This window comes from Macaca thibetana, chromosome 3 (genome assembly GCF_024542745.1).
Source record: "Macaca thibetana thibetana isolate TM-01 chromosome 3, ASM2454274v1, whole genome shotgun sequence".
NCBI lineage: Eukaryota > Metazoa > Chordata > Mammalia > Primates > Cercopithecidae > Macaca > Macaca thibetana.
Genome location: NC_065580.1, coordinates 115,294,554 through 115,322,051, shown reverse-complemented (window position 1 = coordinate 115,322,051; position 27,498 = coordinate 115,294,554). Strand labels below are relative to the sequence as shown.

The 27,498-nt window shown below is 44.1% G+C and overlaps 2 protein-coding genes across 6 annotated transcripts in view; one reads left to right on the top strand and one right to left on the bottom strand.

The window, feature by feature from the left end:
- CCM2 (CCM2 scaffold protein) overlaps nucleotides 1-27,498 on the bottom strand; it is a 154,047-nt gene that overhangs the window by 9,942 nt on the left and 116,607 nt on the right. For 3 of the 5 annotated variants that reach the window (XM_050783419.1, XM_050783417.1, XM_050783418.1), the window contains 3 exons: nucleotides 25,067-25,240; nucleotides 2,606-2,689; nucleotides 1,961-2,144 (listed from right to left, as the gene is read on the bottom strand). In XM_050783419.1, the coding sequence (XP_050639376.1) occupies nucleotides 1,961-2,144; nucleotides 2,606-2,689; nucleotides 25,067-25,240 (442 nt within the window). The remainder of the gene's footprint in view (nucleotides 1-1,960; nucleotides 2,145-2,605; nucleotides 2,690-25,066; nucleotides 25,241-27,498) is intronic. The other 2 variants (XM_050783420.1, XM_050783421.1) reach the window with 1 other exon arrangement.
- The window catches only part of LOC126950191 (histone H2A.V), a 222,207-nt gene continuing 195,316 nt past the window's right edge, over nucleotides 608-27,498 (top strand). Inside the window, exon 1 of the mRNA XM_050783469.1 lies at nucleotides 608-617. The gene's annotated coding sequence lies outside the window, so the exon portion shown is untranslated. The remainder of the gene's footprint in view (nucleotides 618-27,498) is intronic.

Sequence of the window (27,498 nt, the reverse complement as noted above, 5' to 3'; positions counted from 1 at the left end):
TTTTTTTTTTTTTTTTTTGAGCCGGAGTCTCGCTTTGTCACCCAGGGTGGAGTGCAGTGGCCGGATCTCAGCTCACTGCAAGCTCCGCCTCCTGGGTTCACGCCATTCTCCTGCCTCAGCCTCCCAAGGAGCTGGGACTACAGGCGCCCGCCACCTCGCCTGGCTAATTTTTTGTATTTTTTTAGGAGAGATGGGGTTTCACCGTGTTAGCCAGCATGGTCTTGATCTCCTGACCTCGTGATCCTCCCGTCTCGGCCTCCCAAAGTGCTGGGATTACAGGCTTGCGCCACCACGCCCGGCCAAAAGTTAAAATATTTTAAAAATTACAAAATAAACACAGCATGCCTCATGTAACACAGGAGACACAAAACTGCTCCAGTATATCTGCAAAAACAAAAAAGATGGCCCCCAGGACCCAGGGATTCACTCTCTTCCTTTAAACCAAAAGTTCTCTCAAAGACCAGAGGTCCTGTTTTTCATCTATTTTTTGGAAAGTTTCTCACTATGGCGCTCATTCTCTCTCCATTTAAAAAAATCTGTTATCCATTTCCTTTAGCAATGTGTTCTAATAATTAAAGCTGAGAAACTGTCATGCAGCAGAAGAATTAAAGGGGGGGCCTATCTCTCCTCCCTACCAGCTTGAAATACCTGCAGGAAGCCAGTCAGAAACCAGTCTCCTCACTCCTTGTCCCTAAGGATGGCCCAGGCCTAAGGCCTCCTGCAGGGTCCAAAGGTAGAAAAACAGGAGGGTCACCATGGTGTTGGACAGTATGGCTAGAAGTAGCCACCAAGCCAGCCTTCTCAGCCAGACAGGGTGAGTAACGTACATGTGTATAGGTGTGGTGTGTGCCTGTGTTGGGGAGGATGTACGCAAGTCTAAGCTACTGCTACACAGAGAACAAAGCAGAGCAACAGTCATCTTCATAAACCCCGCCAGTGTTCCCTGTGTAGTCTGTGACCACAGCAACTCCAAGCATCTAGACTCACAGGCTTTCTGTGGACGGATCTCAAGAGCGCACTCAAGCTGGCAGCTTCATGGCTCAAGGGGTCAATAATGAACACACTCGCCAGATTCTCAATGAACTACTGACCTTAAACGGAACAACAACTTCCCCTCTCTGCTACCTCAAACATAGTGTGTGGTCTAAGCAGACCCACTGTGACCTCTTCACACCCTGCCACTGGACCTTGGGAAATGAAAGGCTTTGGGATCAACCCAGTCACCAGCAGAGATCCAAGGAACCCAGGATACTGTCCCTACCGCAACGCCAGCTTTAAAACTCAGGACTGAGAGGGGCAAAATACAGGGAGGGTGAACCATGGTCTCTCCCCTCATCCTCAGTGGCATGAATGCCTGGGCTGGAAGCCACTGGAAATTAATAGGCAGCTTGGGATAGGGTCCAGTGAGGCATCACTGTACTCACCACAGCCAAAAATAACATTCTGCCCAATTCTATCCCATTGTGAAAGCAGCAGGCAGCAAGGACACACAAAGAGTAACCTCTACGACCAAGAACTCCTGCGAGGTCTGGGTCTCATCTTTGCTGTCCCTGCTTTAAGGACACTGTGCAGAGCTCAAAATGTCAGTCAAGCTGAGGTGAGGTCCCTACCCACTGCGTTCTCTCTAGGATCCACCACACCTAGGCAGAGAGGCAACTCCAGTGTACCCAGTGGGAGTCAATAGGAGCCCCGCCGGGCAGAGGAACAGGATACCAGTCCTAAATATTGTATCCCAGTATTGTTGAGTCCCCAAAGGCTCTTAGTGTGCCAGTGACTCCCAGTGTCTGGTAACTGATCTCAAGCCCTCTTCTGGCTGATCTCAGAGACAGGAAAGCCAACTATTGGTCATGACAAACAGCAGCACCCAACACAAAGCTGCAAAAACTGTCTCCAGAAGTTCATAAAATTCACACATGCACTCCTTAGGATAAGGACCCTCCTGACCCCTGACCTCCTGTACCTGTCTTCAGGACCACCAGGTGCGCGGCGTCATCCCGAACATAGGAGACGGCGGCGATGTCATGGATGGGCACCCTGAGGATGATATCCTCCCCGTCCCTCCAGGCCAGCTTGACGTTGTATGCAGACAGGCTGAGCACAGCATCGTGCTCCTGAGTCAAGTGTCCCGGAAGCTGGTGGGCTCTCTGGAAAGAACCACAGGGCGTCAGAAATGCAGACTCAGCTGTCAACCGGCATGGGGCTCTTCTCCTGAGAATATTGTGCTGGCCGATGTCATACATGTGACAAATGCTGAGTGAATAAGGTCAGTGTTATTCCCCTCAGAACAGTGCTTATTCCAGGGACACCAATGTGGTCAAACCATTTGGGAGATTCTTCTGGAACTGCCTTCAGATTCGGACTTACGGCACGTGGTTTGAAATATCTTGAAAATGTAAATTCTGGAAACAGCCCAAAATCACATGGAGCAAGTCTCGAGAATCAAGTTAATGTCCATACTAAGGAATAGTCTTTATGGCCAAGAGCCAAGTGTACCCATAATGTGATGAGACTGGCTCATTCCTCACAGCCACGAGGCCAAGTGTACAGGGACCAAGGGCTGGTGGGGGCTGAGGGCTAGTGCACAGGGTTAAGAGGATAGGGTTACCTTTGCATTGTCTATGAAATGCAGGATTTCAGTCCTACTGGAGGGATTCAGGTATCCTGGTATGGACGTTAACTGACCTAAATACTGAAAGAAAGTGAAGAAAAAAAATGCCATGAGAAATGGGAGCTGAGCCAACACCACCATCACTACCGCCGAGAGCACAAACCAAGTGCTTCATACTCAAGCCACCAGGCCCATGGGTCTCCAATCTGGCTCGCGTGGAGGGCCAACTCTAGGAAGAGAGTCCTGGGTTCTTACAGAAATCTCTACTGGCTGAGGACAGTGCTGCCCCATCTCCTACTATTCTACAGTGAAGGTCATCATCAAAAGTCCTGCAATGGACATCCCAAACTACTAGTACCAAAACTACTAGTTTTGGTAGAATCCGTATTCTAAAACAGGGATGGCCAGTGTTTTCTAGTCACTGCTGGGGAAACTGAAAACAATGGCACCATGCACAACTTCACTAAAAAATAAACTTACTCAATTGCAAAGGTCAACGCAGCTGAGAAATGAGCATAAATAGAAAAATGAAGTGCTATGGTTTCAAAGTGTCCCCCAAAAAGCATGTGCTGGAAACTTAGTCCCCAAATGCAACAGTGTTAAGGGTGGGGCCTTTAAGAGGTGATTAGGCTGGGTGCGGTGGCTTAGGCCTGTAATCCCAGCACTTTGGGAGGCCAAGGCGGGTGGATCACCTGAGGTCGGGAGTTCGAGACCAGCCTGACCAACATGGGGAAACCCTGTCTCTACTAAAAATACAAAATTAGCTGGACGTGGTGGATCATGCCTATAATCCTAGCTACTCGGGAGGCTGAGGCAGGAGAATTGTTTGAACCCGGGAGGCGGAGGTTGCAGTGAGCCGACACTGCACCATTACACTCCAGCCTGGGCAACAAGAGCAAAACTCCGTCTCAAAAAAAAAAAAAAAAAAAAAAAGAGCTGATTAGGCAACAAGAGCTCTGCCCTTGTGAGCAGATTAATGCTGTTATCCTGGGAGGGGGTTTGTTATCTCAGGAGCAGGTTCCTGATAAAAGGATGAATTTGACCCCCTTCCCTCTCCTGCCCTTCCACCTTTCGCCCTGGGATAACATAAGATGCAGATGCAGCCCCTCACCAGCTGTGCCCTTCAACGTTAAACCTCCTAGCCCCCAGAACTAAACGATTTTTTTTTTTCTTTTTTTTTTTTTGAGACAGGGTCTCACTCTGTAACACAGGCTGGGGTGAAGAGGCGTGATCTTGGCTCACTGCAACCTCCGCCTCCCAGGCTCAAAGCAATTGTCCCAACTTAGCCTCCTCAGTAGCTGGGACTACAGGGGTGTGCCGCCACACCTGGCTAATTTTTGTAGAGATAGGGTTTTGCCATGTAGCCCAGGCTGGTCTTGAACTCTTAGACTTAAGCAATCTGCTCACCGCAGCCTCCCAAAGTGCTGGGATTACAGGTGTGAGGCACCATGCCCAGCCTAGAAATTTCTATTCATTATAAATTTCCCAGTCTGTGGTATTTGTTATAGCAGCACAAAACAGACTAAAACATTTAGTAAACAGGTTTTTTTGGTCACACATGGCTGTGAGGCACTTAGCTTAGCAAACCTCCATGACACAGGGCCTCAGGTGCAGAAGGCGGTGGGCAGCAGCACTGTACCTGCTGTGCTCCTGCCTGCATCTTACCAACCACCATAACATTTTTAATGTTTCTGTTTTTTAAAATGGGTTGCCAATTCTTCCCAAGAACAGGCTTCTTGCACTCAACATTTTTCAGTTGCTCATTACTTCACACAGTTAAGTTCTCTATTAAAAAAGAATGAAATGGGACTTTCCAATTTCTTGTCCAGCTTGTAAAGGGCTCAGAAGTCATCACTCCCATCCTCACAACAAGAAAGCTGACAAACTTACAATCAATGACTGTTCTTAGATCCATCAGATAATTGAGGTCACATGAAAAAACAATAACCCCAAAGATGGAGAGACAGATATGCAATGCTAAGAATCACAGCTCATTACGCAGCAGAAACCTTAGAGCCAGCACCAGCAGAGAGGAAAGGGGAACTGATAAATGACAGAGACTGCGCATGGACCAGTATGAGACAAAAACTCTAGGGGAACAGTCACTGGGGAGGTCCCCATACCAGTCTGAGTTTTACCACTAGGAGTCCCACCAGGCTGTCAGGGTGACTGGAGAAACATCTCCTCATACTCTGGCAGAAGGAGGGAAAATACATCATTTAAAAGTATAACCAGGCCAGGTGTGGTGGCTCATGCCCATAATCCCAGGACTTTGGATGGCCAAGGCGGGAGGTTTGCTTGAGGTCAGGAGTTTGAGACCAGCCTGGGAAACATGGTGAGACCCTATCTCTACAACAACAACAAAATAGTTGGGCATGGCGGCGTGCCTGTGGTGCCAGCTACTCAGGAGGCTGAGGTGGGAGGATCATTTGAGCCCAGGAGGTCGAAGCTGCAGTGAGTCATGATGGTGCCACAGCACTCCAGTTTTCCAACCAACATATAAAGGGCTCAGAGGTCATCTCAAAAAAAAAAAAAGAAGAAAGAAAAAAAGAAAAGAAAAAGGAATGACCAGAGCATTCTGTTATCCTTAACAAAGGCCCTTCCTCAAGGAAAACTATTTTACCAGAGCCTAACCACCTAGGGGTAAGGAAACACCCAATTCCTGCCTCCTCTATCCTTTATGTCTCTCCTAACGGGGAGGAAAAAAACAAAACTAAGAAGCACATGTGAAGGCCACGGCCCAGGGACATAGGCTCACTAAAACACTGAGACCTAATTCCAGGACTACAGAACACTTTCTCTCCCCTGAAAGCCACATCAACAGGACCCCTGTGTAATAACAGGGATGCACACCTATAAGAACTGCAAGCCTCAGACTCTATTTAAGAAGGAACCTTGAAGAAAACCCAAAAACAATGGAACACAAAAACAAGGACACACAAGAGATTTTATCCTCCAGCATCTACAAGGGCAGCAAACAGTAAACACAGCCCAACTCCCAGCCAGACAAACATACCTCACACTAAGGCCTATTAACCTGATGCCTAAGTTCCTCATATCAGAAACAGACTCAGACATGGTGGAGATTTGGGAACTACCAGATTGGGAATTTAAAACAACTACGATTAATATGGTAATGGCTCTAATGGAAAAAGTAGACATCATGTAAGAACAGACAGGCAGCATAAGCAGAGCTGGAAACGCTAAGCAAATATCAGTAGGAAATGCCAGAAAGCAAAGTCCTGTAACAGCAATGGGGACTGCCTTCGACAAGCTCAAGAGGCTGGACACAGCCAAGGAGAGAGTCTCTGAGCTTAAAAATACGTCAACAGAAACCTCCAAACGTGAAAATCAAAGGGAATAAAGAATGAAAGAAAACAGAATATGCAAGAACTGTGGGACAGTTACAAAAGGTGTAACATATGTGCAATGAGGATATCAAGAGAAAGAAAAGAACACAATAACTATTTGGAGTAATGAGAGCTGAGAAGTTCCCCAACTAATGTCAGACACCCACCCACAGATCCAATGAGGTCAGAGAACATGAAACGGTAAAAAGCAGGGAATCTACACTGAGGCAAATCACATCAAATTGCAGAAATGAAAGACAAAAAGAAAATCAGAAAGGAAGACTATCTCTTCTGCAGAAATCTGGGGATTTTTTCCACAGGAAAAAAACACCCTACCTATAAAATGGCAAGAAAAAGAATCACACTGGACTTCTCTTCAGGAACCATTCAAGCAAGAAGAGAGAGGGAACTATTTGATTCTGTATCCAGTGAAATTACCCTTCAGAAGTGAAAGATAAATGATTTTTCTCAGAAAAACAATAACTCAGGGATTTAACATTTCAAGAAAAGTTAAAAGAACTTCTTCAGAGAGAATGAAAATGATATAGTCAGAAACTCTGATCTATGTAAAGGGGAAAAGCATCAGAGAAGAAATAAAGGTAGGTAAAATTAGTATTTTTTTAAATTTTAATTGCTCTAACACATTAACAGTTTGTTCAAAATAAAATTTGTGTATTGGGTGACTGTAGCCTAAAGATAAATGAAATAAATGACAGCAATGTTATAAGCAGCGGGACGAATGAATTGGGAATACTTGGTTACAAGGTATTTGTACTACCTGTGAAGCAGCACAGCATTATTTGAAAGTGGATTTTGATTAGTTGTGAATGTATATTGTAAACCCTAAGGTAACCATTAAAATAAATACATATACACACACATACATTTTTGAGACAGGGTCTTGCTCTGTCACCCAGGCTGGAGTGCAGTGGCACGATCACAGCTCACTGCAGCCTCAACCTCCCAGGCTGAAGCGATCCTCCCACCAGTAGGTGAGACTACAGGCACATGCCACCAGGCCCAGCTAATTTTTGTATTTTTTGTAGAGGCAGACAGGGTTTTGCCATGTTGCCCAGTCTGGTCTCGAACTCCTGAGCTCAACTGATCCGCCCACCTCGGCCTTCAAAAGTGCTGGGAATACAGGCATGAGCCACCGCACCTAGCCTGTATTTTTTGTTTTTTCTTTTTTCTTCTTTTTTTTTTAAGAGACAGGGTTTCACCACATTGCCTAGGCTAGTCTCAAACTCCTAGGCTCAAGTGATCCTCCTGCCTTGGCCTCCCGAAGTGCTGGGATTACAGGCATGAGCCACCATGCCTGGCGAAAAGTTTTAAATAAAATATTAGCAAACTGAATCCAATAATGTATTAATAATTATATACCATGATCAAGCGGGATTTATCCCAGGTGTGCAAGGCTGATTCATTGTTCAAATATCAATCATTGTGGCGGAGGCGGTGCTCATGCCTACAATCCCAGGATTTTGGGAGGCCAAGACAGGAGGATCACCTGAGGTCAGGAGTTCAAGACTAGCGTGACCAACATGGTGAAACCCAGTCTCTACTAAAAATAAGAAAATTAGGCTGGTCATGGTAGCTCACACTATTAAAAACTGAGCAAATGACTTGACATTTCTCTAAAGATACACAGATGGCCAATAAGCCAAGCCTAAGAAAAGATTTTCAACATCAATAGTTATTAGGGAAATGCAAATCAAAACCATAATGAAATACCACTTCACACCCACTAGGATGGCTACTTTTTTTTTAATAGTGACAGGGGTGGAGTCTCACTATGTTGCCTAGGCTGGTCTTGAACTCCTGAGCTCAACTGATCCTCCTGCCTCGGCCTCCCAAAGTGCTAGGATTACAGGCATGAGCCACCACACCCGGCCTAGACAGCTATTTAAAAAAGATATGGAGATATTGTTGGCAAAGATATGGAGATATTGAAACCCTGTGCATTACTGGTGGGAATGTAAAATGATACTCCTGTGAAAAGCCATATGGTGGTTCCTCAAAAAAATTAAACATGGAATAAGCATATGATTCAGTAATTCCACTTCTGGGTATATACACAAAATAAAAGCAGTGGCTTGAAAAGACATTTGTAAACCCATGTTCATAGCAGCAGCATGATTCACAATCAACTAAAGCAAGAAACAACTCAAATGTTCATTGACAGATAAGTGAATAAATAGAATGTGGTCTATACATACAACGAAATATTGTTCAGCCTTAAAAGCAACGGAAATGCTGACACATGCTACAACATGTGGTAAGTGAAATAAGCCAGTCACAAAAGGACACTGTGCTAAGTGAAATAAGCCAGTCACAAAGGGACAAATATTGTATGATTCCACTCACATAAGATACCTAGAGTAGTCAAATCATAGAGACAAAAAGTAAAGCAGTGGTTGCCAGGAGCTGTGGGAGGGGGATGGAGAGGCATTGTCTAATGGGAACATGGTTTCAGTAAGAGCTGATGGGAAGCTCTGGAGATGGATAGTGCTGATGGTTGCACAACAGTGTGAATTGATTTTATGCCACTGAACTCTACACTTGAAAATGATTAAGACAGTATATCTTTTTTTTTTTTTTTTTGAGATGGAGTCTCACTTTGTCACCCAAGCTGGAGTACAGTGGTGCGATCTCAGTTCAATGCAACCTCCGCCTCCCGGGTTCAAGCAGTTATCTGCCTCAGCCTCCCAAATAGCTGGGATTACAGGCACCCGTCACCACACCCAGCTAATTTTTTTGTATTTTTAGTAGAGACGGGGTTTCACCATCTTGGCCAGGCTGGTCTTGAACTCCTGACCTCGTGATCCACCCGCCTTAGTCGCCCAAAGTGCTGGGATTATAGGCGTGAGCCACCCGGCCTGGCTGATAATAAATCTTATGTATATTTTACCACAATAAAAATTTCATGTTATTAGTTTTATTCAATAATTTCATTTGCTATCCCTCCTAGTTTTGCATCATCCACAAATATTATTCTCTGTTCTCAAAAGGGTAATAAAAAATATTGACTACGATGGGGTCATATGTCAAGTGCTTTGCTGAAACAAAAGTACCCGGAATTAAGTTTACAGAATTGTACAGGAATTCTCCCTGGCCTCCCTGTGGCTGGGGTGACACGACATCACCATCACTATCTTGCTTTTCTTTGGTGTTATCCAAAATCTGGCCATGATGCTTCAAAAACTCAGGCTCACAGATCTCTAAAGAGGATTCACGATTCTACTTTTTTCCTATAGGGATAAATCTTTACTCATTTGAGATTTCTTTCACTGTGAAATATTTATATTAGTAAAACAACTTTTATCAGTAAAGAAAAAGTACAGCTCTAATCCTTGTTCTAATATCTGAATAGGACACAGTATGTATGCCTCCTGGACAGTTCTCACAATGGGCTCCCCATCTGCCATGGGAAACCCTGTCTCCTGGGTGTCCCCTGGCCAACACCCAGTGCCCCTATGGTAATGCCATGCCCAGCCTACACCCACTGTCCCAGCAAGCCAAGAGCACAGCTACGAGAGAGAGGACCATGGTGAAGCAGTGAGAGAGCAAGGGGACATCTGACCAGCCAGCCATCAGCTCCATTAGTTCATTAGTTCTGAGAGATTAGTGAAAGAAGACGGTATGGCCAGGCAGCCTCTCACACACCCTTGCCTGACTGCCAACCACACAGCTCCATGCTGGCAGGCTCACCCCCTCCTCAAGCACCTTGTCTAGAGGTTGGGGTAGGGGAATTGGCTCTAAACAGAAAGTTCTTCTAAAAATAACTTCTGACAAGATACAATGGAAGTGTTTTGTTTGTTTGTTTTTGTTTTTAATATTGATACCAAATCAGTCTCCCAATAACTTCTCTTTATTGGCCTTGATTGATAAGGTTCCCATGGCAGGGTCTGGGCCCTGACAGGGAAGGAACAGGATTCTGAGATTTGGGATGGGGATAGCTGGGTAAATGCCTTTGAGAAACTTAGTCTTCAAATTCTTCTTAAAACTATGCCTACAGAAGTGACCTATCCCCTTTTGTTGTACGACAGAAGCCCCCGACACACTCCTTGCTTGCATATAACACATAGGCCTCAAATGAAATGGGAATCTCATGAGATAATGCTTGCTCTCCCCAGAATCTGCCCTGTCCACTTTTCATGGCTAGGACTCGCTACAGGATGTGCCTAACGAGTTCTGACAGAGCTGGGGAATACACCTGGGAGAGGACCTCAAGGTGTTGGATCCAGGGGGACAGAATATTAAGCTGAATGGGAGATCTTCTCTACTAGGGCACATACTATAACACAGCATTTAACATCCTGAGGGGGGCGTCCAGAGGCCATTCTCAGATACTGCTGGCAGGCTCTTCAAGTTCAGCATAAGTGATGGCTCATATTAAAGCAGAGATCGTGGGACTGCTGCGGCAAAGTGGATCCAGGTATCGAAAGGCTCGGGGAAGTGGACATACTACAATTGACCTACAAAATGACAGGAAAGCCCACCAGCGGCCCACGTCCCTCAGGAGAACATGATGGCATTCCATCAACCATGGCACTAATGAGTGTGCAGAAGGACCACGGGCATCACTGAGAAGCTCTGTGCTGGCCAGCCTCGGAAGGGGAAGCTAACCATCAGGTGTGCTTGTACAGAACTGGGCTCCCCAGGAGCAAGGGGATAACAAGACCCCCCCTAGCAGAAGCCACGAAACAGCACTGACTCGCATAGAGCAGGTGTAGGTGTCAGCCAGTAACAGGCAGCAAGGTCAAAATAGCAGCCAGGGGAGCCTGGGCTCCATGCAGGGATCTATGGAGACAGCTCACAGAATGCTGGAGTTTCCATGGGCAGGACAGATACGAAGCCAACAAGGGTGCTGCTTAATATATATACACAAGAAAAATCAAAACGGAATAAGCAGAAGGCTAAGGTGAGCTTCTGCAATGCAAAGTATCAATCCCTGACTCCATTTCTAGATCTGGAGCAGCTCTCAAACTCAGACACACTGACTGAAGGAAAGACCAAGCCTGCGTGGGAGTCAATCTGCAACACCAAGGCAAGTACATGCCACAGTGATTTCCCCAGCTCTCCCCAAAGGGACTTCATTCACCTGCGTAAAAGTACCATGGGAACTGAAAGTCTTCAGAGGTTTTTGAAATAGAGGGTCTGAGACGATGCTGATACTTAGGGACCCAAACTGTCAACAAGGTCCTCCACAGAGTAGGAACACATGGGAGTCAGATAATACATGAAGCCCAGCCAGGTACACCTCAAAGTGCATCCACTGGATAAAGACTCAACTGGTGGCCATCTGCCCACTTCCCTGAATATAAGAGACGTAATACAAGAGAAACGGACATACTTAGCACTTTGTAGAATCCTCCTATTGGTCCTCTGATCTAAAGAATAAGCGCTATTGAAGTAGAAGAGGCCATTTGGAAGCCCCTGAAATTTGTCCTGACCCCTGACCCCTGGCCATAGTAAATCAAAAACAGTATCATTTCCCAGTGGGAAAAGCAAATTAATGCTGCTCTTGAAAACGTAAATGATGCAGGGTAGGGGTCCCCATCTCATGCCCAGTCTGGCTCCTATAGAAATTATGGTGGGTAAACTGTGGTAGATGACTGTCGACTGCCACAAACTGAGCTAAATGGAATCTTTACTCAAGTGAATAAATAATCTTGGGTACATGGTTTGTAGCTATTGATGCGGTAAACACTTCCTCCTCAAAACTATCAGGAACTGCTGATGTTCATGTAGGATGGACAACAGTACACATTCACGTTCTTACTACAAGACTGTGCTAAGAGTGCCAGCTGCAGGAACAGGTCGCCCAAACCCAAACACTGCCTAGCGGAGCTGTTCTGAAGCCTCTCCCGTAAATTGCACCCACAGCCTCAGAAAGGGTTCCCAATACACAGCTGACAGAAAGAAAATCCCAAGCATGGTTCACATACTTAGGTACAAGCAAATACACTACAACCCTTCACCGTGGCAGACCTGCCGGCAGGATACCAATTCTGCAGCCCTGATAAGGCATCATCCCCTCAAAGAGACCAACCAGTTGTCCTGTCTGCCGGCCAGCTGAATACTTCAGAACTCCTTTGACCCTGCAATAAGAAACAATTGTTCTGGCAAAAATTAGCACATGCTCCACATAAGGGTTTGCCTCTCCTGCCTGCAGCAGCTGCCAAACTACTCTCCAAGGGCTTGTGGGGCGTGTGGTTGCCGATGTGGGACAGCATGTACCATCACCTTGGATCAAGGGACTCACTTAGTGCTAAAGGAGGTACAGCAGCAGGCACATGACCATGGAATTCAATGTCCCATAAAACACCCTCACACATGTAATCCCAGCACTGCGGGAAGCCAAGGCGTGTGGATCATGAGGTCAGGAGATCGAGACCATCCTGGCTAACAAGGTGAAACCCCGTCTCTACTAAAAATACAAAAAATTAGCCAGGCGTGGCCGGGCACAGTGGCTCACACCTGTAATCCCAGCACTTTCGGAGGCCAAGGCGGGTGGATCATGAGGTCAGGAGATCGAGACCATCCTGGCTAACACAGTGAAACCCCGTCTCTACTAAAAATACAAAAAATTAGCCAGGCGTGGCTGGGCGCAGTGGCTCATGCCTGTAATCCCAGCACTTTGGGAGGCCGAGGCGGGCGGATCACAAGGTCAGGAGATCGAGACCACGGTGAAACCCCGTCTCTACTAAAAATACAAAAAAAAATTAGCCGGGCTCGGTTGTGGGCGCCTGTAGTCCCAGCTACTCGGGAGGCTGAGGCAGGAGAATGGCGTGAACCCGGGAGGCGGAGCTTGCAGTGAGCCAAGATCGCGCCACTGCACTCCAGCCTGGGCGACAGAGCGAGACTCCGTCTCAAAAAAAAAAAAAAAAAAAAAGAATATCAGACTGGCAAAGATCAAAAAGTTTGAATAAACACTGTGTTCCTCAGAGGGTGGAGAAACAGGTACAGTTGTTCCTCAGTATCTGCTGGGGATTGGTTCCAGGAGCCTCTTGGGATACCAAAATCTGCAGATGTTCACGTTCCTCAAGCAATATGGCAGTATTATTCGCACATAACCTACACTCCTCCTGTATAACAGTCATGCATCACTCGACAACAGGGATACATTCCGAGAAATCCGTCATTCGGCAATTTCATTGAGTGAACATCACAGAGTGTAATTACACAAACCCAGATGGTACATATAGCCTCCTACACACCTAGGCTATAAGGTATTGCTCCTATTGTTCCCAGGCTACAACCTCTACAGCATGTTACTGTATGAATACTGCAGGTAACTGTAACACAATGGTGAGTATTTGTGACTCTAAATACATTCAAACACAGAAAAGGTAATGCGTTGTGCTACAATGTTAAGACAGCTATGTCACTAGGCAACCGAAATTTTTTTAGCTCCCTTATAATCTCATGGGACCATTGCCATACATGTGGTCTGTCGTTAACCAATATGTTGTTATACGGCCAAGACTGTACTTCAAATTATCTCTAGATTACTTACACCTAATACAATGTAAATGTTATGTAAATAGTTGCTACACTGTATTTTTAAAATTTGTATTTTTTTAATTGTTGTAGTGTTTTGTTTTATTTTATTTTTTAATATTTTCAACCCACAGTTGCTTGACTCCTCGGGTGAAGAACCTGCAGAGGTAGGGGGCCGCCTGCACACTCACAGAGTCCTCACGTATGCACTGACTTCAATCCTTTATGAAGAACAATTTGGAAATGTCTGTCAAATTAAAAAGTAACCTAGCCTTAGATCTAGAAACTCTACTTTTGTAATTTATCCTAAAGGTAGAGTAAAACATGTATAACAGTTGAAAATAAATATGTATTAATAAATCACTGGTTAAATAGAATATGACACAGCTATCTAAGGGAATATCATGCAACTATTAAAATGGACAAGGCAGTTTTATGTGTGCTAATGTGAACACTCTGTGATAAATCAAGATATACTGTTCAGTGTAAAAAGCAAGGTGCAAACAGTGTACACCATGTAATCATTTGGGAAACAAATGCATGTGTAGGCTCATATATGGAGAGACTGTAAAGACACGAGAATCTGGTTCAGCAGTTCCTCCCATGGAGGACGCACAGGATTTCTTTGCACCAAGAATCTCTTTGTTATCATTTGAATTTTGAACCATGTACATAAATTACATATTCAATTAGATAAAAATAAATAATACACTGGGCATGGTGGCTCACACTTGTAATCTATTACTTTGAGAAACCAAGGCAGGAGGATCGCTTGAGCACAGGAGTTCAAGACCAGCCTGGGCAACATGGCAAGACCCTATCACTACAAAAAAAAATACAAAAATTAGCCAGCTGTGATGGAACAACATGTGGTCCCAGCTACTCAGGAAGCTGAGGTGAGAGGATCACCTGAGCCTAGAGAAGTTGAGGCTGCAGTGAGTCATGACTGTGCCACTGCATTCCAGCCTGGGTGACAGAGTGAGACCCTGTCTCAAAAAATAATAACAACAACAAATCTGATAAGAGCTTCTTGGGTTTGGTATCACAAATGTGATTAATTACCCTGTCCCATTATTAAAACCATACAGCAAGCCTGCTATGAGTCCATTCATAGTCACTAGGTGAACCCACATGAGCCTTGCACTGCACGAAACCTTACTGGGGCAAATGTCAGCTTGTGATAGAAACTACAGAAAGAATGCTTTTTTTTTTTTTTTTTTTGAGACAGAGTCTTGCTCAGTTGCCCAGGCTGGAGTGCGGTGACACGATCTCGGCTCACTGCAAGCTCTGCCTCCCGGGTTCATGCCATTCTCCTGCCTCAGCCTCCCGAGTAGCTGGGACTACAGGTGCCCACCACCACGCCCGGCTAATTTTTTGCATTTTTTTTAGTAGAGACGGGTTTTCGCAGTGTTAGCCAGGATGGTCTCGATCTCCTGACCTCGTGATCCACCCCTCTCGGCCTCCCAAAGTGCTGGGATTACAGGCGTGAGCCACCGCGCCCGGCCTTTTTTTTTTTTTTAAGACAGAGTCTTGCTCTGTCACCAGGCTAAAGTACAGTGGCACAATCTCAGCTCACTGCAACCTTCGCCTCCTGGGTTCAAGCGATTCTCCTGCCTCAGCCTCCTGAGTACCTGGGACTACAGGTGCACACCACCACATCCAGCTAATCTTTGTATTTTTAGTAGAGACGGGGTTTCACCATGTTGGCCAGGATGGTCTTGATCTCTTGACCTGGTGATCTGCCCGCCTCGGCCTCCCAAAGTAATGTTCCTACTTTATGAAGGTTTTGTGAAGATTAAATGAGAAAAATGTATTTAAAATGTTAAACAGTACTGCTGCACACAGTAAGCATTCCAAAACAGAAGCTACTATTAAATTCCTTTCAACTTGTTCATTAATGTTCATTCTAAATACAAAATACCTCCCATAAACACTACACTGGAGTATGTGGGATTAAATGTCTCCTATCACTGGTGGATTTTATTGTTGTCATTGTTTTTATTTTATGAAATGTATACAGTATAAAAAGGCAAATAAAGTTCAAAAAAATTGTAAAACAAAAAAACAACAATCTCCTTTACTAACAGGGACAACCCCATCCACAAACCACTTTCAAGAGGCGGCCACACAGGAGTCTTCTGATTCTTCTAGCATCTAGAGCCATTTTTCTAAATAATGGGCTTATGTTGCGATTGCTTATCAATTTAAGACATTATTTATTGACTTCCAATTATATCACCATTCCCACTTTCCCTCTCTTTTCTTACAACTTAGATAATTTTTCTTAATCAATACTTAGTTCTTACATCATTTTATTATCCACATTCTCTCACTGACATGCCAAGTAGTAGTCAAATTACAATTTCTTTATAATTAAACTTTTATTTTAAGGTAACTGTAAATTCACCTCTTATTATAAGAAATGATACAGGGAGATCCATCGCTCCCTTTACCCTACTGCCCCCAGCAGTGACATCTTGCAGAACTATATAGCACATCACACCAGGACACTGACATAAACACAGCCAGAGCACCCATCACTGTGAGGACCCCTCCTGTTGCCCTTTATAGGCTCACCTACTTCTCTCCAACCCTAGCAAACCCTAATCTGTTCTCCACCTCAGCAACTGTGTCATTTCAAGGATGTTACAGAAAGGAACATACGGTGTGAAACCTTTCAGAATGGCTTTTTTTCACTTAGCATAATTCTCTGGAGGCCCATCCAGGTTGCTGTGTAGTTTGTTCCTTTGTGGTTAAGACAGGGTCTCACTGTCATCCAGACTGGAGCACAGTGGCGTGATCACGGCTCACTGCAGCCTCCACTTCCTGGGCTCAAGCAATCCTCCAGCCTCAGTCTCCCCAGTAGGTGGGACTACAGGCAGATGCCACCATGCCCAGCCCTTCGTATTACTGAATAGTCTTTCAGGGCATGGATGGACCTCATTTTGTTTAACCATTTATCCCCCAAAGGACATAGAGTTGTTTCTAGTTTTGGGCTACTATGAATACAACTGTTTTGAATATTAATATGCAGGTTTTCATGTGAACATAAATTTTCATTTCCCTGGGATAAATGCCTAGGAGTGCAATTGTCAAGTTATTGGTAGTTGCATGTGGAGATTTAAAGAAACTGCCAGACTGCTTTCTAGAGTGGGGGTACCATTTTACATCCCTACCAGCAATCAATGAGGGGTCCAGTTCCTCCACACCTTCTCCAGCATCTTGTTTTCTACTTTAAATTTAAGACATTCTGTTAGGTGTGTATTGGCTGCTCATTATGGTTTTAATGTGCATTTTCCTGATGGCTAATGATTTCAGCATATTTTCATATGCTTACTGCCATCTGTATATCCTCTTCAGTGAAGTATCTCCTCCTGTCTTTTGCTTATGTCTTAATTGGATTCTTTGTTTTAATGTTGAAGTTTTGAGAGTTCTTTATATACTGTAGATACCAACCCTTTGTCAGATATGTGGTTTAAAAATATGTCCTCTCAGCACATCAGTCTGTAGCGTATCTTTTGTCTTTTATAGAGCAAAAGTTTTAAATTTTGATGAAGTCCAGTTTATGTTTTTTCTTTTATGAATTATGCTTTAGGTATCAAGTCTCAGAACTCTTTGTGTAGCCCTGCATCCTGAAGATTTTCTATGCTTTTTACTAGAAGTTGTATTTTATATTTAAGCCTATGATCCATTTTGAGTTAATTTTTGTGTTTAAGTTGTGAAATTTAGGGCAAGATTCAGTTTTTGCCTACAAATGTCCAACTGCTCCAGCACCATTTGTTAAAAGGCTATCCTATCCTTTCTCCACTGAATTGCTTGTGAACCTCTGTCAAGAATCAGCTGGGCATATATGTGTGGATCTGTTTTTCATGACTTTGCTCCCCTGATCTCTGTGTCAGTCCCTCTGCAGGTACCACACTGTCTTGATTGTGATAGCAGTATGATCCACCTTGAAATCAGGCAGGCTGACTCCTCTCATTTTCTTCTTTTTCAAAATTACTTTTAGCTATTCTACTTATTTTGCCTCTCCATTTAAAGAATAGCTTGAAATTTAAGATCGTGCCACTGCACTTTAAGAATAGTCTTGTTTATATCTACAAAAAGTTCTTGCTGAAATTTTGGTAGGAACTGTAAAATTCACTTTTAATAGTTACAAGCTATTCAAATTATTTCACATTGGATGGCTTGTAGTAGTAGTTTGTGCTTTTCAAGGAGTTGATCCATTTATATCAACTTAGTGATAACTAACATACTAACTAGGTTGAAACTTCAATCCATGAATACAGTATGTCTCTCCATTTATTCAGACCTTTGATTTCTTTAATCAGTGTTGTATAGTTTTCAGCATACAAATCTTATTCATGTTTTGTAAGATTTATATCCGTTTCATTTTTTAAGTGATTGTAAATGGTATTGATTTAATTTTGATATCCACATATTTATTGTTCGTACACGTATCTTGTTTGTCTGAGTTTTTTTTGTTTTTTTTTGGTTTTTTTGAGTGGAGTCTCACTCTGTCGCCCAGGCTGGAGTGCAGTGGCACGATCTCGGCTCACTGCAAGCTCCGCCTCCTGGGTTCACACCATTCTCCTGCCTCAGCTTCCCAAGTAGCTGGGACTATAGGCGCCCACCACCAAGCCTGGCTAATTTTTTGCATTTTTAGTAGAGACGAGGTTTCACTGTGTTAGCCAGGATGGTCTCGACCTCCTGACCTTGTGATCCACCCGCCTCAGCCTGCCAAAGTGCTGGGATTACAGGCGTGAGCCACTGTGCCCGGCCCCGTTTGTCTGAGTTTTTAATCAAGAATGGGTGCTGAATTTTGTCAAATAAACTTTCTGCCATTGATTGATATAATCACGTGATTTTTCTTCTTTAGCTTGTTAATATGATGGATTACATTTTCTTTTTTTTTTTAAGCTGTGATTTTTCTTTTGTTTCTGCAAATATATGGTATTATTAAGCAATTCATCTAACTTCTCATTTATGGAAATCAATACAAAAGTTTCAAGGTGATTCAAGTTCCCATGCACATTAGGAGGGCCTGAATGGAAACCAGGTACTGATTTTTCAACTGAACCTGCACAAACTACTCTAAAGAAATTGCTCTATCAGCTATCACTTCTAGTTGCACCTAGCAGCTAGAACAATAGTACAGCAAGTGTTCAACAAACATTTGTTGAATAAGTTAATGTCAGATAGAAAGAAAAGACTAGACATATGTAAAGGTATCTGATAAGATACAAATATTGATACAGCAAGAACATAAAGACAGGCCACAGATAATTTCACCAATTTCAAATTATACTTTCAGAACAGCACTATCCAAACTAGTTTTGTAAAACCAAGAGGTTTTTCTAGTTATCTTAGGGATCGGTCATAGTTTAGTTATGAAATCTTCAAAACAAAATTTTAATAACTTTTGAATTAAAAATCAAATTATATAGGGTATACTTAAGAGATCTAAGGAAGGAAGGAAGGAAGGAAGGAAGGAAGGAAGGAAGGAAGGAAGGAAGGAAGGAAGGAAGGAAGGAAGGAAAATAAGAATCACTATAACAATCACAAAGTATTATGGTTCTAAGAAAATTTGGAAATAATTACATTTTCCATAGTAATTTGCCATATGAGGCCACTAATGTCTCTTCCCTACCCTCTAGAAAATGATAATTCTCTCCATAAACTAGTAGAAAATGTTTGGAGGTTCTGTGATGTAGTCTAATTCTACTGAACATAAAAAGACAGCCCAGTCAAATTGGGCTAAATCTTGAGGACCGTAAGTATAGTTTATGCTGTAGGGAAGTCAAAAGTCAAGATGGGGAACTTACACAATTGGGTTTTCCCTCCTTTGAATCTCATCCTGGAGATGCCTCAAAAGCAAGTGGGCTATCGATGGAACTCAGAATGTAATATAAAAACTATAGCTGGGCCGGGCATGGTAGCTTACGCCTGTAATCCCAGCACCTTGGGAAGCCGAGGCGAGAGGATCACAAGGTCAAGAGATTAAGACCACCCTGACCAACATGGTGAAACCCCATCTCTACTAAAAATATAAAAAAATTAGCTGGGTGTGGTGGGCCTCTGCAGTCCCAGCCAGTCAGGAGGCTGAAGCAGGAGAATGGCATGAACACGGGAGGTGGAGCTTGCAGTCAGTGGGGCCTGCGCCACTGCACTCCAGCCTGGGCGACAGAGCGAGACTCCGTCCCAAAACAAAACAAAACAAAACAAAAAACTATAGCTGATACTCTGGAGGGAATGGAAAAAATAAAGAGAGATCTGTGGAATACAGACCTAAGCACTGGAAACGCATATCACAAACTAAACAACTAATTAAACAAGAATTTACAATAATCCTAATAAATATTCTCAAGGGCATGTAGGAGGGCACTGGAAACAAATAGGGACCAGGAGTTATAAAAAAGGACGAATCAGATATAGTAGAAACAAACAATTTAATTCAGGGTTGAATGAATACAGTTGATGAATGAATTCATAAGATGGAGAGTGGTTTGAAACATTCCCAGAAGGCATCAGGAAGAGTAAATAACAGTAAAAATGAGAGAAGGGCATGAAAAATAAAATAAATAAAATATCAACATGTGATTAATGGGAGCCCTAGAAGGAAAGAAAAAAATAAAGTTAAATATTTGAAGAACTGTTAATTAAAATTTCTCCACAATTTTTTTTTTGGGGGGATGGAGTCTTGCCCCATCACCCACGCTAGAGTGCACTGGTGCAATCCCAGCTCACTGCAACCTCTGCCTCCTTGGGTTCAAGTGATTCTCCTGCCGATGGATTACATTTTCAAGTATCAAACCAGCCTTGCATCCTTAGAATAAACTCCACTTGTTCATGGTGTATAATTCTTTTTTGTTGTTTACTCTCACAGCCACAGTAGGTATAATTCTTTTTCTATATTGCTGAATATGTTACCTAATATTCTCCTAAGGAATTTTATGTTTGTATTGGTGTCTGTTATTTCTTTTAATTTTGCACTGTTTTTTGTTTGGTTTTGATATCAGGGCAATACTGCCCTTACAAAACGAATCAGAAAATATTCCCAGCCAAGTGCAGTGGTTCAGGCCTATATTCCCAGGACTTTGGGAGGCTGAGGTGGGAGGACTGCTTGAGTCTAGGAGTTCAAGACAGCCTGGTCAACACAGTGAGACTTCATCTCTACAAATTGGAAGGGCTGCTTGAGCTTGGAAGGTCGAGGCTGCAGTGAGCCAAGACGATGCCACTGCACTCTAACCTGGGCAACAGAGAGAGACCCTATCCCAAGAAAAAAAAAAGAAGAAGAAGAAGAGAAAAGAGAAGAGGGGAGGGGGAGAGGGGAGAAGAGAAGAGTTCCCTCCCTTTCTGTTTTTCTGGAAGAGTATGTAGAATTGACGTTAATTCTTTAAAATGTTTGATAGAATTCTCCAGTGAAACCATTTGGGTCTGAAGATTTTTTTAAATGGGAGTTTTCAAATTAGATACTGAATTTCTTTAATAATTATAGGGGTATTCAAATGATCTATTTCATATTGGATGCCTGTGGGAGGAGTTTGTGCTTTTCAAGGAATTGGTCTATTTTTTGGCCCACTGTTTGTGTGTGGAGTTGCTTGTGTTCTCTCATTATCCTTTTGATTCTCAGGGTCTCTCAGAACTTGAAGAATGTTGTGCCACTGGTCCTCACTATGCGTAACAAGAAATCTGCTGTCTTTCCATTTTCCCCTATGAGTAAAGTGTTTCTTTCTTGCCACTTTCAAGATTTTTTGTTGTTGTCTTTACTTTTCAGAAATTCTACTATGATGGACTTCAGTAGTGGATTTCTTCATCTTGTTTGGCATTTGCTCAGCTTTCTGAATCTTTTAAGTTTGTCCTTTGCCAAACGTTTCAACCTGTAAGATCTTTGAAAAGCTTTTCAGCCCTTCCCTCTTTCTCCTCTCTTTTCAGGACTTCAACAATACAAATGTTAGAAAATTTAACCTAGACCCTCAGAAGGGAAGGGAATGGCACCCTTTTTTTTTTTTTTTTTTTTTTTTGAGAGAGTCTCGTTCTGTTACCCAGGCTGGACTGTAGTGGTGAGATCTCGGCTCGCTGCAACCTCCACCTTCCGGAGTCAAGCAATAGTCCTGTCTCAGCCTCCTGAGATTATAGGCATGTGCCACCACAACCAGCTAATTTTTGTATTTTTAGGAGAGATGGGGTTTCACCACGTTGGTCAGGCTGGTCTTGAACTCCTGACCTCGTGATCCATCCGCTTCGGCCTCCCAAAGTGCTGGGATTACAGGCATGGGCCACGGCTCTCGGCAACACCACCTTTTTACCACCAAGTAGGGGTCAAGGGTGGGATTCCCTACTTGCCATCCTGCGTGGAGGGCTCCTTCCTCGTTACTGCTGGGTATGATAAGAGTTCTGGTTCCCCATGTGGCTTCCACTGATTCTTCCCACTGGTTGGGAGGAAAAGGAGGGCCTCATTACTGCCCCACCCAATGTGGTCTCCACTAACACTCCAGAACCACACAAGGTTCCTTAGGGGTTTGTTACTGCCCAACAGGGATAAAAGTCCATGATCCCTCCCTATTCAACTTTCTCTGGAGGAATAAGTGGCTCTCACTTAGCCTTTGCTAGCAGGCACAGAGGTAGGACCACAGTTCTTTCTGTCATGTTTGGTTGGCACTGAGCAGTTGTCTAAATATTTTCTGTCTTGTGCTAGGCTGCCCCTTTCCTGGTCCTTTGGTCAGAAGGAGCTGACTTTTGCAGGGGGTTCTGTCTGTACCTGTTGGTGTTTCCGGGTTGCCAGCTTCTTCAGCTCATAGTCTGGGCTACATGAGGCAAAAAGACAACCTGAAGAAATCACTACTGGGTCGTTTTCTGGGTCCTGGGTGGTCTGCCTTCTCTCTACCTTTCAGAGTGTTCTTATGTTACTGCATCTAGTGTCCAAGAATTTTAGATTTTAGGTGCACTTAACTAGAAGAATAGGGAAAAGAATGTCTACTTCATCTTCCCAGAAACAGGTGTCTCCAACCTTTAAGTTTTCATTTTTAATGATTTATTATCAATTCCTCCACACCTCCATTTGCTTCGTTTTCTATGTACTATTCTATTTCTTCAACAACTTCTCAATACGTTATTCTACCCAAACATATAGTCTATACTTACTTATCCCAGAGCTTCTGTGGCCTGTTTCTTATTTTCCTAGGACTTTGCTTTCCTGTTATCCTGGGAATTATCTTTGTTCCTTTCCCTGGCAGACCCCTTGGGCTATGAATCCATGTTTTCCTCTTCTTGGTTTGCCCTTGTGTTTTGTTTGATTTTGTTTCTGAAGACTGTGTCTCATGCTGTTGCCCAGGCTGGAGTACAGTGGCGCCATCTTGGCTCACTGCAACCTCCGCCTCCCGGGTTCAAGCGATTCTCGTACCTCAGCCTCCCAAGTAGCTGGAATTACAGGCATGTGCCACCACACCCGGCTAATTTTTCTGGCATTTTAAATAGAGACAGGGTTTCGCCATGTTGGCCAGGCTGGTCTCAAACTCCTGGCCTCATCTGATCTGCCCCACCCTTGGCCTCCCAAAGTGCTGGGATTACAAGCGTGAGCCACCTCACCCAGCCTCCCCTTATATTTTGATGCAGCACATCCTCTGGTAACTTCTAATAACCAGCTTGTGTGAGTTGAGGTTTTACAGACCTGTCTAGTCATCATGACAGGATCCTTTCAATGGGGGGAGTCATGTCCATCAGTCAATTCTTCAAAATATTCTTCCTTTACTGTCTTAATAACTTCTTCTCACTCTTCCCTTCATTCTTTATTCCTGGGAGTCAGATGTTGGACTTCCTGAATTGATCATCTAATTTCATTTCTCTGTCTCATCTTTTGTTTATTAACCTTCTTTGTCTTTTGAATATTCTTTCTGGGACTTTTTTTTACTTTTATCTTTCAACACCTCTACCTGAATTTTTTAAAGATACATAAGTAACATAGTTGTTTTGCTTTTTTTTTTTTTTTTTTTGACACAGAGTCTTACTCTTTCACCCAAGCTGGAATGCAGTGGTATGATCTTGGCTCACTGCAACTTCCGCCTCCCAGGTGCAAGTGATTCTCCTGCCTCAGCCTCCCAAGTACCTGGTATTACAGGTGCCTGCCACCACACCCAACTAATTTGTGTATTTTTAGTAGACATGGGATTTCTCCATGTTGGCCAGACTGGTCTCGAACTCCTGACCTCAAGTGATCCGCACACCTCGGCCTCCTAAAGTGCTGGGATTACAGGCGTGAGCCACCGCACCCGACCTAATTAACACAGTTTTAATTCCAGAAGCTCTTCCTCTCACCTTTTATTTATTTAAAAGTAGAATCCTGTTGTCACTGTCAACAATATTTCCTCTTATCTTTCTGAAAATATTATATACTTTTAAATTTCTTCCCCTATTTTCTGCATTGTTGCTGTTTATTCATGTTTATTTTGTGTATTTGTCTTGAGTTCTGCCTTGAGGTTGAAAGTTGTCCTCAAATGTGTACTTATACTCAGCTGCCTATGTTTGAAATGAGGCTCCAAAAAGCTGACAGACGCCGGATGCCTGGCGGGAGTCCTGACTGTTGGAGTTTATTCAGGCTGGTTGGGTGGGTAACCCCAAGGGCCAGTATGGGCTGCTCAACTTCTCCAGTGAGCACCCTTCCAAGAATTCCTTTGTTGGAAAGGCCTGGGTTGAAGGCATTCTAGAAGCTTGAAAGAAAAAGGAGTTGGGAATTCTCTCCATTCCACATACAGGCTTTGACTTGACTCCTTATCTTCTGTGTTGGTCTCTCCCCACCTGCCCCTGTATCAGGTTTCTGTATGTCCAAAGCCCCATCTTCCAGTGGGTGGGGGTGAGTTAATCATCTGGCTGGGCCAGGTGAGAGTGGAAATCCCTCCCATGGACGTCTGCACTGCCCCATGCCCCTCCTGAGCCCCCTGGACTCCGTATCCTCTGCAGGAACTCGGGTCTGGCTGCGTTAGCTCTAACTCAGTTATCTCACCCTCAGCAGTTTTCTTCTTCCATGTTTATGGACCACCTCATCCACTGTTGTCTCCTTTCCTATTCCCTCTGACCTCATGGCTTTATACCTTTTTATTCATTTACTTTCATTTTAGGGGAGGGATTAAAAATCAACTTATGCACATCACATAATTTATGCACAGTATTTTGGCCTCAGGCCAAATGAGACCCAATGATGAGTCTCAAACACATGCTCTGAATTCTAGGCAGTGACTGTTAGACCTGCAAGGTCATGGCCTTGACCAGGTAACTCTTTTCAACTGCAAACTACAGGAGATGTGAGTTTTCTCCCAGCTCTTGAACCCTCTTTATGGTGGAGCAGCACATACTACCCACACAGCCAAGCCTTCAAGAGAAAGAAGGTGGCATTGCTACTACAGAAAAAAACAAACTGGGGTCAGCAGATAGAATCTGGGTTTTCAGTTATCCAATTATTAAATTTATCACCAAGGACAAGACAATGGGTAGGATAATCAACTACTAAGGTGTTTGTGTGGCTGTGTCTTATAAACTCAAGAGTGTCTGGTGGATACAAGCATGACCGTCACTGTCGTTTGGCAGGCATATCCTGTGGCCCATGACGACTTACCTTTACCTCCTTCTCAATATAGTCGCTCAGCAGTCTGTCTGGCTCGACGCGCTCAGGCAATGACAACACCACAGTGTGCAGAGGGCGCCTCTCTGTCACCTTCTCATGGGCTTTCTTATCTCTACTCTTTTCACCTTTTAGGAATACTCGTTTAAATGGCGAGACAATTCCAGGCTGCAGGCAGAAATGGCAATGATTGGAGTTCATTATTTACAAATGCTTTGTGTTGTACCTATGGTTAACAAACAGAAGTAGCCAAAACTACTACCATCGTCCCCATGCAACAGGGATCAGGGATCACTGACTGCCAGACTGGTGAGAAAGGTACCAACAGCACACAAGCCTGAGGAACCCCAGCCAACACGCAGGCTGGCAGGGTGCGGCTGGGCTGCCATGCAGCCTCTGGCGTGGAGGGGCCCTGTTCTTCACCTGTTCATACAACACATAGAAGGCAGGTAACCTTATCTGGCAAGACAATGACAGAAGGGGGAGATTCCCCACAGAAGATAAAACATAACATCATTCCAGCTCTTTCCGGTTCAGCTGGACCCTTCATCTCTGAGAACTCCGGGAAGGCAGGTGGAAGGTGTGGTCAGTGCTGGCATCAACAAGTTAAGCATCTCAACAGCCAAGGCTGAGCACATTCTACAGAAGCACGTTTCTTAATGGCTTAATGGGTCACATGTTTTTAATGCAATTCCTGCCCCAATGGGGACCTCATGACTCCAAGTGGGGACACTGAGCATGATGAGCTCCAATGCAGATCAACAAGGGAGAAACCAGGCCGGGCACGGTGGCTCATGCCTATAATCCCAGCACTTTGGGAGGCTGAGGGAGGCACATCACTTAAGGTCAGGAGTTCGAGACCAGCCTGGCCAACATGATGAAACCCTGTCTCTACTAAAAATACAAAAATTAGCCAGGTGTGGTGGCACATATCTGTAATCCCAGCTTCTCGGGTGGCTGAGACAGAAGAATTGCTTGAACCCGGGAGGCAAAGGTTGCAGTGAGCCGAGATGCCACTGCACTCCAGCCTGGGCAACAGAGCAAGATAGTGTCTCAAAAAAAAAAAAAAAAAAAAAAAAAAAGTTGCAGGGGAGAAGCTCTGATCAGCAGCTGGCCAGCCCCTAACTTTGATGACCTCACACCCTATCCAGCATCTCATGAGGGTTTTGAAGGCTAATCTTGCAATCAAAGTCACCTTAAAGCGTGAGAATGAGTGAGAGAGCAAGAGAGGATTACAGCAAGCCTCACCTGCACAACCCAGGAAAAGACCTGACACTTCCTTCACAGTAACTCCATAAGAAAGCTTTTCATCACCACCTTTGACAATGGTGCCGGGTTGGGGGGCTGGGGGGCGAAGCAAACCCAAATCGTGCTGAGAGATCATGCTACAATCCCCATCTACAGTCACCCAAAGGAACATAAACCTGAGAAAACGAGACACTGATGTGCAGCCGCAGCAAGGAAACATCACACAGGCCTGCAAAAACCAGAGCCGTGACTAAGAGTGAGAACTTATTCCCCACTGTCTTCTCCATAACTCTCAACAGAGGAAATGCAGGAAGAGATGACAACACTCCTTCTGCAGGTGCCTGCCAGGATGTGGTGACCCAATGCACAGATGGCAGCCAAAACCCCCACAGTAGTCCCAGCTCAGACCCCCCTTATCACCAAACACAGAAACAAACAAAACATATATACAATAAATCACCAACCTTTCATTAAAAGTTCTCATTTCTGTCTCTCTCCAGCATATGGGAAATTCACCCATATACCAAATCCAATATAAAATAGTATAGCAGAACCTGTGGTCCTATAAGGACACCTCCTCAAAACCAGTTTCACAGATGGACAATCACAGCCAAGGACTACACTGTTCAGTAACCACTCCTGACAAAGGCAGAAATCAGTCAACCAGTGGCTCCCAGCAGGCCCTGCAGCTGCTTCCCTAACGAGGTTGGGGTTGGACGCTGCCCTGTATGAGCCCCTCCCCACCACCATCACACTCAGCTCTCCAGAATTAGGGGGAAAAAATAAACAAGCAAAGGCCACCCCAAAGAAAACAAATCCTCAAAAAGCAAAACCCAACATTTTTCCTGACCCTGCTGCCTCCTGACAGCCAAGGCGAGCTTTCTGTTCCTCAGCTTCCTCCTTACCCTTCTTTATTTCACCCTTTCAGAGCTAGGTTTTTATTGCATTCACCCACTAAAACAGATATGGAATCAGGAGGCTCTTTCAACAAAAACAAAAACAAAAAACACAACAAAGTCTTGCTTCCAGAGAAGTGCACTAATGCTGCCACCACACCTCTGTCACTCTGTCCCCTGTGTTTCCTGCATCTCATGTACCCTTTGCCAGCTCTCTTTCTTCTGCTAGTAAATACAGATATTCTTCAGGTCTTAGGCATGACCTCTGCTCTGGCATGCGTT